The sequence below is a fragment of the Panthera uncia genome, chromosome C2 (assembly GCF_023721935.1).
Source record: "Panthera uncia isolate 11264 chromosome C2, Puncia_PCG_1.0, whole genome shotgun sequence".
Classification (NCBI taxonomy): Eukaryota; Metazoa; Chordata; class Mammalia; order Carnivora; family Felidae; genus Panthera; species Panthera uncia.
The window spans coordinates 98,286,358-98,299,111 of NC_064810.1; the positions used below are offsets into that span (position 1 = coordinate 98,286,358).

A 12,754-nucleotide genomic window follows, 5' to 3' on the forward strand; every position below is an offset into this window, starting at 1 on the left:
AACAAAACAAAACACAATATAATCAGTATAATTTCAAAGCTCACTAAACATCACTGAATTAATTTATATGATGTATAAGCAATGGTTATTCTGCTTCCAGCTTTTACTTGAATAACTATCAAATCCTACTGATAAAAGTGTTTCCTTAATTCTTTCATTTTCTTCAGATTATTCTGATAGAATGAATGTACAATAAAACAAAGTATTCTTATTTAACTGAAAACATTTTATTTTTTTGTCAAATTTAAAATTAGTGTCATCATTTCCTAGATTTATAATTTAAATGCCAAGCTAATGTTTTTGAATTTTAATTTTAAATATTAAAATCACTCTGGAAAACAATATGAGCATAATTTTCATTGAAAAATAGATTTTTGTATATAGACATATAATATACTTGAATTATCTTTTTTGCAACATTCTTGAGATAATTTCCTAATACTTGAGAAATAAGAGACTAATGCATTTGGTATAATAAAGACTGAAGCTGTAATTTCAAAATAAATGTACGCAGTCGGTATTTTTAAAATTCAAAGATCACTTCCACTTTCTCTGAACAAATATATATATTGTCGTGATCGTGTTGTTATTATGATTTCATTCTTAAAAATCTAATAAGCAGAATTTTTCCATAAAGAAGCTCAACAATTTAATACATAGTTCTAGGAAACTTAAAATTCAGTGACAAACTTAAAAGTCAGTGAATTATTTTTAGATTTCTTTGAAAAATGGGGCTATTTTTATGTAGACTTAGTTTAAATATGAAGTGATGAAATTATGAAATACCAAGTTTTTTTAAAATGTTTTATTTTAAAAAGTTGCCAAACTTTTGTACACAATTTTCAATGGATTTTAAAGAAAAGAACTTTCAGAAACATCCCTAAAAATGGCATTGACAATTCCTAGGAATAATCATTACTCGATTTGGGATGGTTTGAATGATACTTGAATATCTGTAGGTATACTTATTACTATCAATTCACTGAGGCCTTTGCCTTGCGACTTCCACTGCTTTCAACCTGCTGATTGTAATATTAAAAATACTAATTGAGTTGATTTTTAAATGACACTAAATACATGTAGCATCATTTAAATAATTTATAGACATTAGAGAAAAATACTTTCAGAATTTTCAAAAGTGCAAATATACAAAATACATTAAAAGAGATATAAATAAATTCTATTACATTATGTGTAGTATGTTTAATTAATAACAAATCTTTCCAAGTAGGTAGGATATTTTAAAAATAAATTATCAAATAGCAAATATTGTGTTTATTGTAAAATATGGTTACAATCATGTAAAAGTGTCTTTTTTCCCTTTAATAGATGAATACATTTATCTTCTTGAGTACAGAGACTCCTTTCCCTTATATTGTGAACTGGTGAAATCAAACATTTGATTTACTCTTATTTACATGGTTGTATGATAAAATAATTAATTTTATCTTAATTTTTATTTAAATTCCAGTTAACATACAGTATAATATTAATGATTAAACAAATATTTTTGATCAATTTTTTCATGTGAAATAAATTAATTTCTTTAAAAATTATGTTTATTCTTAACTTACATAAATTATGTCTATTTTGAGCAAATGCTGGAAGAACTTGTGAATTTTATTTCAATTTGCAAGTACATAATTCTAATAAAATAACATAAATTTCATAGTTAAATGTTTTGCTTTGTATTTTCTCAAGAATAATTATACATATAAGATGCTAAATAGTTTAGAAAAAGTTAAAATTTAATAATGCAACTTGATTCCCAATTATGAATGTGAGCAGTTGAAATTGTTTTTAAATTTAATTTGGTTCATGGATTCATGAAGAAAAAGTGCTTAGGTTCATCTAAAATTATTGGCGGCCCAACTATAGTATCTCTTTGTATTAATTTTACTAGACATAGGAAAATCAAATTGAATATAACATTCCAGGTAATTTCAATAAAGTAACCCCAATACTGTAGAATAACTACATACATTTTCTTCTTTGTGGCTATTAAGAAAATATTTGGAGCCTGGGTGGCTCGGTCGATTAAGTGTCCAACTTCATCTAGGCTCATGATGTCATGACTCAGTTCCACTAGTTAGTTCAAGCCCCGTATCAGGCTCTGTGCTGACAGCTCAGAGCCTGGAGCCTGCTTCAGATTCTGTGTCCCCCTCTCTCTGCCCCTCTCCCACTCATGCTCTGTCTCTCTGTCTCTCTCTCTCTCAAAAAAAAACCATGAAATAAAATAAATATTAAAAACTTTTTTAAAGAGAAAATATTTGGGAAATGAAAACATTTACCTTTTAATGATGAAAAATTTATTTTGCAACTTTAATGTTTCACATTGATTCCATCTGGGCATGATGTGTATGGAAGAAAAAAAGAGTAATAAAGAAAATTTATTCCTTCTGAAGAAAAACAATATTAACAAGGGACTTGACCGAGTATGAAGTCTTTGTGAGAGCAGAGACTGCATATTATAGACATGTGGGAAATAAGCTTCAAAAATGTGTGGAAATCCTACAATGCAATTAACAGAGAAGGAAAAAGAAATAGATTATTTTTTGAGCATGTGTAGTGTGATATATAATTTTATATATATTATCTTTTTAGTTCAAAGCCTTTATTTTTTTAAAGTAATGGTCACAAACTAGTATGTGGCAAGATACTATCGCGGCTTACATTTACACGGCAAAAAATCTATAAACACATCCCCACAATTCTGCCTCCAAGAGATGTTTAGGTCATTCATTCTTATAATGTGGTCCAGCTGCCCTAGGGTTCCCTGAGACTGTTCAAGGGGTTAAGTAAGGTCATAACTATTTTCATTTAATGCTAAAATGCTATTTACCTATTTCACTTTCACTCTCTCATGAGAGTGTAGGAATGAAGGGCTATACAAAACATGCTGTGCCTCGCGGCTGGCAGTGCACATCACAGAAACTAGATAAATGTCAGGTAAGATGAGCAAACGATGGTGCATAAATGAATGTGCCAGAAGTGTGGCACAATGGTGGACTCACCTTGAGAAAATTGATACAACTACTTGGAAAAGACAGTTGCTTAATACTTATAATGTTATTAATATTTTATAGGTATAATTAAAACTAGGTAAGTTAAATACATTTTTGTTATATACAATCCCTGAATCCCATACAAGATACCTCTGTTATCACTTAAAATCTGCTGTTCTTCATTTTATATCCATTTAGGACATGAATGAAGTTTCCAGTTTTGTTCAAGGTTCAAAAAAAGGATGCAATGACAATAAACTGAATTATCCACCTTTTACTCCTGGTAAATTTTATTTGGTTATTTACTTACCATTAACTAAGAATAATTTTCCTGGTAAATTCTAGCATATATTTCTATATCACAAACCTTTATAAAATTTTGAGTCCCTGAAATCAATGCGTTTTGTCTGTTTTTGTGTTACTTTTGGGCTAAAATTTTTATGCTTAAGAAAAGAAGAATGATTTTAAATTTTGGGAAAGATTATTGATTTCTCTTTATTACTGATAAACTGCCCATGATCAAATAATTAATGAAAAGAAACACAGTTTGTTTGAAATTATAATTTAAATGATCAACTTCTTTCCATGAGCCTTATGCAGTAATTTGTGCAGTTTTTAGAATGAACCTAATGGGAATAGTTACATGTCACATATTCTAAAAAATAAGTTTTTCACCATTAAAAGTGGGTAAAAAATACAACCAAAGAAAGATTTGCTCTTAGGGGAGAATAGACAGCAATAAGTACATCTGAAGATGACAGTAATTATTGCAACACCACATAAGCCTGTAAGTTGAAGCACAATAAAAAACCTGAAAAGCAGGGATTTGATGGTTTGTAATTGTGTAACAGATGTACATATATAAAATTAAATTATATTTAAATAAACTAACCTAGAAAGCGTTAAAAGGGTATATATATTTGTGTGACGTATAATACAAATAGGTATGTATATGTGTACTTAAGGATTATGAAGCTTAAAATGGAAACTCTCTCTTAAGAAACATTTCTTATATATTTTTTCTAAGATATTCTTGACAAACTCATGTATTCCAAAACAATTTGCATGGATGCTGTGCAGTACTGGGGGAAACAGTATGATGTTCACAGCCTCTATGGATACAGCATGGCTATAGCCACAGAGAAGTAAGTGCAGTTTCATTCAGAAACCTCTTTCATACTTATTGTCTAGAAATATGTTGTAATACACTAATATAGTTGGAAAAGAGCAAGAGTAAGAAGGCAAAGAAAGATAGTATTTTCATGGTGTCAGTACTTCTACTAATCTTCATGAATTTGGAACTTAGTTCATCAAGAACTATGTGGTGTATGTATTTAACTGTGGTCCTTTTTTAATTCATAGATTTAAAGTACGCTTCAAAATTTTGATTCACTTTGCTATCTCTGAATATAATTATGTTCTAAGCAATTATGTTCTACACAATTGGCCTGAGAGAGTGGTGCTTCTAGAGTAGGTCTTTTTAAAATCAAGGGTTTCAATTAAAATGTAGTTTTCTATCTAGTATCTCACAAAGTAACTTTCTAATGCTGTGTGTACTTGGATGCAAAAAAATAACAAGTTACAAAACAAAGGAAGGGGATAATCTTACCCTGATTGCCTATTCTTTCTCAAGTATTATATAAGAACCTACAATGCAATAGTCAATAAAACCCAGATCCTGACCTCAATAATTTTTTAATCTTTTTCAGAATTAAATAAATATGATTAAATTTAAAGACACACCTACATTTGTCTAGTCCCAAAACATACCATGGTATCTCAACTCTTATACATTATCTTCATAGAGTTTGGTTACTTCACTTTTTAAACTCAGTAGAGCATTTATATATTGAAGTATATAAATAAATAAATTCTAGAAGGAAATAGCAACACTATAGTTCAGTGTTATAAAGATATTAATATAGAAAAACCACCTGAGAATACCATTATATCTTTTTACTAAGGTAGTCTGGATAAGTTTATATACTAAATCAAACTTTGTATCTTTCCTGAATATTTCCTATTTATAGAAAAAATTATCAGTAATACTCAGGTACCAAATAGACGTGAGATAAATAATGCTAGTAGTTGTGGATAGTAAACTTTTAGACAAACAAAATAAAATGCCTCTCAAATATGTAACTTTCATCCCAACATTGCGTGCTAATATTTGAAAATACAGACATTAATATATCATTAGCATCATTGCATCTCAAAACTTTGTAGACAGTTCAAGTTCAGATTACTACATTTCAGGTTAAAAAAGGATTTCAGTGAGTTTAAACCATATATTTTAAAAACAAGTGTTGAGTGGATACAAAAAGTATGTTTATTTAATTTCGTAAAGGAAATCAAAGTCTGATTTCCTTTCCCTGATTGGAATGTTTTTAAGTAAACATTGGTAGATAAATACAAAATTTGTACGAAAGGTCGATAAAAAGTTATTTAAAAATAAATCTGATTTATTCATTTGCTTTTACTTTTAGAGCCATAGAGAAAGTTTTCCCTAATAAGAGAAGCTTCATTCTCACCCGGTCAACTTTTGCTGGGTCTGGAAGCTATGCTGCACACTGGCTAGGGGACAACACTGCTTCATGGGAGCAAATGGAATGGTCTATCACAGGAATGCTAGAGTTCAATTTATTTGGAATGCCATTGGTAAGCAATTTCATACAGTGTCATTTATATTAGCTGTGCATGACTTTTAATTTTGTAATGTGATCTTAATAATCTTCAATAAAATGATTAAATGTATGTTACAGAAAAATCCAATCTTTATTCTTAGGGAATTTATGAAAGAAAAGAATATAGGTGGTATCTATAACATTCTAGCCATTAGAATGAGAAATGGGAATAAATAAAATCCAAGGAACTCAAAATAATACATGAAACAAATATCAATATAAACAAAGCAAAGGAAAAGCTTTTATAAAGTAAATAAAGCCCCAGATAAGATGGTAGGGAAAAATCCAAATATAGTGGTAATAAAGACAAATGTCAGAAGTCTAAATATCTTTCAATACTAGATTGTCAGTTTAAGATAAAAACCAATAAAGCTGTTTCCTGTATTTAAAAGAAAAAAATAAGAGATAAAAAATAAAGACAGAGATAAGTCTCAAATTTTAAAAGCAGAGAAAATCTGTTCCAGGCAACTCTGGATATATAGAATCTAATCAGTCTTTATATCAAATAAAAAATGTATGCAGTGTTGATAATTGAACGTTAAAGAGAGCCACTACATAAAAAAATAATGTAAAATATGTTAGGAAATTATAGTGATTCATTTTTTCTTTCTTTCATATGCACAAAACAAAATGAAAACCTGAGAAACGTAAGAGAAGACCATGGGGGAGGGGAAGGAAAAAAAAAAAAGTTAGAGAGGGAGGGAGCCAAACCATAAGAGACTCTTAAAAACTGACAACAATCTGAGGGTTGATGGGCGGTGGTAGGGAGGGGTGGGTGGGTGATGGGTACTGAGGAGGGCACCTGTTGAGATGAGCACTGGGTGTTGTATGGAAACCAATTTGAGAATAAATTTCATATTAAAAGAAAACCCAACCAAATAACAACAAAAATCACACACGTGCGTGCGCGTGCGCACACACACACACACACACACACACACTCAAGAGTCTTGACTTGGGAAATTAAAAAACGCATTTTAAAATGATTCATTAGTCAAAAAACAAACTGAATGGAAAAAGAGGGGGGGAATAAATCCTTAGAACTGAGTGCTAGCAATTATACTTAATATCAAAACTATAAGTTGTCAACTAAATTTGTTTTAGAGGAAAACTTACAGCCTTAACTGCTTAGATTAAAAACAAAGAAAGGCTGAATATTAATGAGTAAAGTGCATTAATTAAGAAAATGGAAAAAACAAAGTAGAATAAACCTAAAGAAAGAAGTAAGGAATGAAAATAAGAGAAGACATTAATGCAGGGAAGCAAAGTTTCTAGAGAAAAATTAATAATATGAAATTACAAAGATGACTTTGGAAATTTGAATAAAATAGATTTTTGGCAAATTTTGTCTAAAAAAGGTTGAAAGAAATAAGCAATGTTACAATGTATTTTAAGATAAAGTGTTAATTTATTATAGCAAGTAATTAATACACAGTTACCAGGAGTAAATATTAAAAGTAAATGTAGGATAGTTTTGAGAAAATTTTAAGTAGCTAAATTAAATACATGCCATGTTCATAGATAATAAAGCTTAATATATTAGAAATATACATTCTCCCCAAACTATTATCCAACATTAGTGATATTCCAATTTAAACTATAAAGTGAGTTTGGGGAACATAAAAGATTCTTTAAACTTCATGTGGGAGACAATACAATGTAAAGAAGTAGAAAAGAGCACAAGGATTCACCCTATCCAATAAAACAGTAATATAGCACAATTCTTGACTCTGTATATTCAAAGAGAATAATATGGCATAATATGGAATAGGCTCATGCATTAATGAAATGCATTAACTGATTGCACTATCACTATAAATCAGTGAGGAAAGTATCAAATATTCATATGTGAAGTATCATTTATTCATAATAAAATAAAATGGGTCCATGACTTACACTTCACACAAAAATCAATCCCAGATAGATTAAAGAGCTATGTATGAAAAGTAAGCTTTAGAGGCGCCTGGGTGGCTCAGTCGGTTAAGCGTCCGACCAGCTCAGGTCACGATCTCGCGGTTCGTGAGTTTGAGCCCCGCATCGGGCTCTGGGCTGATGGCTCAGAGCCTGGAACCTGCTTCCAATTCTGTGCCTCCCTCTCTCTCTGACCCTCCCCCGTTCATGCTCTGTCTCTCTGTCTCAAAAATAAATAAATGTTAAAAAAAATTTTTTTAAAAAGAAAAGTAAACTTTAAACGTATTAGAAAAACATATGAGTAACTGTGATGTTGGGTTAGAGGTATAATTTCCTAAACAAATCACAGAAGGCACAAATAATAAAGAAATATAAATTTTACTGTAACAAAATAAAAACTTTTGTTCATTAAAAGACTATTTTAAAAGTTAAAATGGGGGCGCCTGGGTGGCTCAGTGGGTTAAGCGTCTGACTTCAGCTCAGGTCACGATCTCGCGGTCCGTGAGTTCGAGCCCCACGTCGGGCTCTGGGCTGATGGCTCAGAGCCTGGAGCCTGTTTCCGATTCTGTGTCTCCCTCTCTCTCTGCCCCTCCCCCGTTCATGCTCTGTCTCTCTCTGTCCCAAAAATAAATAAACGTTAAAAAAAAATTTTTTTTAAAAGTTAAAATGACATGTTCAATTCATATAGTCAATAAATGACTAATACTCAATTTAAACTACCTACTGTAATTTGTAGAAGGTAAAACAATGGAAAAATTAGCAAAGGTTGTAAACAGGTAATTCTGTAGGAAGAGAAACCAATATGGACTCAGTAAGAATATGAAAAAGTTCCCAACTTCCATAGTAATCAGAGAAATACAAGTTAAAATTTTAGTGAGGTATACATATCATATATATAGGTGGCAAAAATTAAAAGTCGAAATATAACAGGAATTGACAAGAAATGGAACAAAGGAAATTTTCGTGTACTGTGACTGTGCTTACTAATGGTTACAGCCGGTTTTGATTAAACAATGTGCATTTCCAATAAACCAGAGAAAGAATCTTGAAAATATTTGTATATATAAACGTATATATAATACCATACAGTAAAGGTAAATATATGTGTGTGTGTGTGTGTGTGTATGTATATACATATATTTCCATAGAATATTACTCACAAAAAAGCCACAAATAAGTTTGATAGGAACATTTTTCATAGTCATGAGATCCCATATGATAGAAAACTAGAACCACATTAACGTAAGTGAATCTCACAACAATAGTACCTTGAGAAAAAAATGAAATGCAATGTCATTCGTACAGTCTGCCATTTATATAAAGTTAATAAACATGCAAAAAATACTATATTTTGTTTATGGATATTTACATGCTATTTAGAAAAATAAAGAAATGGCTGTAAACATTTAAATAAATGTAAACATACTAAATTAAGGATAAGAGTTTTCATGGAGGGTCCTTAAAGGAAGAGAAATGAAATTTTAATGGCTACATGTTAGACACCATTTTTTTTACTATTTTACTATTACAGTAATATATTATAAATGGAAAAAATCAGATCATGGGAGGGGAGTTTTGGATTAAGAAACATCACATTTTAATAATATAAATTCACACTATACATTAACAATGATTAGATCAAAGGAGAAAATAAATACATGAGACTAAATAAAGAGACAGTGAAAAAAAGTGTAAAATGATGCAATTAGAGGCAAATAAATAGCAAAAATGGAAAATAAAAAACTAAGTTAAGGAAGAATATATGAAGACAGTAAAATAAAGATTGTAAGTAATGCAGGTTAATCTGTTGAGGCATAAAATGTGATGCCCTAGGCAAATTTGAGACTCTTTACACTATGAATCATAGATATATTTGTTATTTAGGTTGGAGCGGACATCTGTGGATTTGTGGTTAATACCACAGAAGAGCTTTGCAGGAGGTGGATGCAACTTGGGGCCTTTTATCCATTTTCCAGGAACCATAATGGTGATATATATGAGGTAAATTCCTTTTCTTCTCCATGTTTTGAAATAAAACCTTATTCTAGTTTTAGCAATGTACTTAAATTTATATCTGTAGAAGAAAGGGGCTGAAAGTTTGTAGCATAATTTTTAAAGAGGAGTTAGAAGTTCCCTTCTCAAGGCCTATAAATATTTTGTATATTTAAAAAATGGTCAAATAAAGGAATCGTGAAATGTAATGGGGTCACAACATAAATATCTTATTTAAGCATAAAGCATATACAAGGAAATTAGATCACTTTAACTTAAAATAACTTAATACTTAAAATTAAAGCCAAAGGGTTTTGAGTCTAGATTCTTGGATTCCAACAATGTAAATTCCAGGTAATTTTTCTTTCATAAAAAATACAAGGTAATATTAAGGATTTACAGTTTTTGTTTCATTAAAGAAACACAAGAAGTTCAAGACACTGTAAAAGTAGTTTGAGTCCAGAGTCTTTCCATAATAAGTAAAACTGGAATGACAGCTTGGGAAAAAATAAAACTAACACTTACCGTATGTATCTGAACTGGTGGGAGTTGATATATAAGGACATACTGAAGTACCAGCCCTGTGAATTCAGCATGCTCTGGGCTTTCAGAAACATATTTCTCAGAGAAACTGGGAAAATTAGGTGAGACCATTAAGTCAATTAAGTGCATGTTAAGAAATGATTCATTGTTTACACACTAGTTACACATAGGGCCTTAATTCTGTTTGAGAAGAGGGACAACCACTCAGAGCTCAGCCTGGAAGAAGGTATGACAGAACAAAAGTAAGAGGTATAAATTGGAGATTAGTCATTACCTAATCTACTGAGACATGCTTTCAAGAAATTTGTGCTCATGGGGAATACTGATATGAATTATATTACACTGTGTTAATTTCTGACCCCAAAAAGCAGTTGCTGAGACAGACATGATAGAGATTTATTAGTGAAAAAACTTGTGAAGGATAAAGGGGAGGGAGAGGAGAAAATAGAGGGAGCCTTCACATCACAATTGGGGTCTGAATCTGGTGAAGATGAAGGCAAGGAAAGCGGGTTTTTAAAGAGAGTCACACACTGCAGCCCAATTCTAAGGAAGTTTCCACTCAGCCCAGTGGTGAGTCCTCAATGCAAAGATGACCTTGGAAATGTCCTGTGTTTTCTATGAATGGGCCTGAATAGTACTCCCACCATGATCATTGATTAGCTGGGAGCAGCCGAAGGGAAATGTCTTCAGAGTAAACATGATGGTGAATCAAGGGAGGCAGCAGCTGGTGCCCTCAGTATAATTTTGCTACCCATAACAGGAGATCTAAGCAGGTTTGCTCATATCACTGCACCTAGACTAAGAGAGTCCACTGATCCAGCGTGGGCTTAGCAGGAAAGCTGTCCTTCAGGTTACAAGCTGTCCTTCAGCTACAAGAGCCGGCCAAGCTGCTCTGTTCCCTGTATCTCTGGGCCAGTAGACTACCTGGGCTTTTTTTCCTAATGGCAAGGACAAGGCACAAGGCAGTAAGTCCTCAGGCAAGCACATTTCAAGCCTTTACATGAATGGGTCGCATGTTACTAAAACTCCATTGGCCAAAGTATGTCACTTAGCTGAGCACAAAGTCAAGTGCACTTGATGGGAAATACACTCCATTTTATTGGTAGGGATTTCAGAGTTATACAGCAAAGGTTGGAGGTACAGGAAGCATGAAAATTGGAGCCAATAATGCAGTCTACCACAAATAATATAGGTGAAAATTCTTCGTTAAAATATTTTTTCATCTCTAATATATAAAAATGAAAAATGCCCAGTTTAAAATAAAGTTTAATTAAAACATATCCAAATAAAAATATAAAAACTAAAAATACTTATATACTTTGATGATGAAAGAGGAACAATTTCAAATTTTCATACACAAACTAAAATGTATATAATTTGCATTTCAAAAATAGCTTAAATGCTTCTCTTTAATTTTCATTCACATTTTAGCGTTTTTAATGTCAATTTCCTTTTTATTCCATAGCATCAGGATCCAGCATTTTTTGGACAGAATTCTCTTTTGGTTAATTCATCAAGGCACTATTTGAATATTCGCTATACCTTATTACCTTTCCTATATACTCTGTTTTACAAAGCCCATAAGTTTGGAGAAACAGTAGCACGGCCAGTTCTTCATGAGTGAGTACTACGTTCAAGAATTTTAATTTTTTCAAATTATATGAGACATATATTGAAAAATTAATGGAGATTAATCAAGATGTCAAATGGATTTCTGCTTTTTTTTATATTCATATAAACCATCTGATGAACTGTGGAATAACATTAGTAAATAAATATGGTTAATTTAATTAATTGGACAAGATTAAGTTAGAAATGTGGGAATTAAATAGATCTTAAAAGAAAAAATATATAGAAAATATATTGGGTAAATTATATTAGCAATATTAAATATGTAGTTATTGAAAACTTATTATGTATTGTCAAAATCATCTGAGTATATAGATCAAGAGTACAGTATAGTCACAGAGCAATGAATTGTGTTTGCCTTTGTATATTTTGAGCAAAGCAGGACCTTTCCTCAAGAAATGACTTTCGAATCCATATCAAAACACGAATTTTTTAACGAAAAATTTTAAAGGAAGAAAGTCGTGTATGAAAGATTTCTGGTACTTTACAAACCTATCTTAGAGGGGAAAATGAATTAAACAGAATAGTTGTTTATTACAGATAACAGATAACCTTATCATGTATGATAGATTTTTTTGAGCCCAGATGAACTAATTTCCTCCCACCTTCCCTCCTTTCTTCCCCCTCTCCCTCCCTTCCTTCCTTCCTTCCTTCCTTCCTTCCTTCTTGAGTGTCAGATGAACCATAAGGATATAAGAACCATAGATTCAAAATGACAGGTCAAACAAGTAAAAATTAAAGCTAATAATAATTCCCGGGAAAAGACTGAAATGATAAACCCAAGAAGGAATATGGATAAACCTATTTTTTTACCGTTATATTGTAAACATGGCATTATGTAGCAAATTGTCATTATTCTTAGGTTTTATGAGGATATGAATACCTGGACTGAGGACACTCAATTCTTATGGGGCCCCTCATTACTTATTACTCCAGTCTTGAAAGAGGTAAGTTTTACAACTCTAATACATTTATTGCTTTTAAAGGAAA

At 31.3% G+C, this 12,754-nt stretch overlaps 1 protein-coding gene across 1 annotated transcript in view; it reads left to right on the top strand.

Moving 5' to 3' along the window:
* SI (sucrase-isomaltase) overlaps positions 1–12,754 on the top strand; it is a 99,779-nt gene that overhangs the window by 21,270 nt on the left and 65,755 nt on the right. The window contains exons 13-18 of the mRNA XM_049628599.1: positions 3,204–3,288; positions 4,033–4,150; positions 5,492–5,663; positions 9,485–9,601; positions 11,601–11,755; positions 12,627–12,711. Coding sequence (XP_049484556.1) covers positions 3,204–3,288; positions 4,033–4,150; positions 5,492–5,663; positions 9,485–9,601; positions 11,601–11,755; positions 12,627–12,711 — 732 coding nt within the window. The remainder of the gene's footprint in view (positions 1–3,203; positions 3,289–4,032; positions 4,151–5,491; positions 5,664–9,484; positions 9,602–11,600; positions 11,756–12,626; positions 12,712–12,754) is intronic.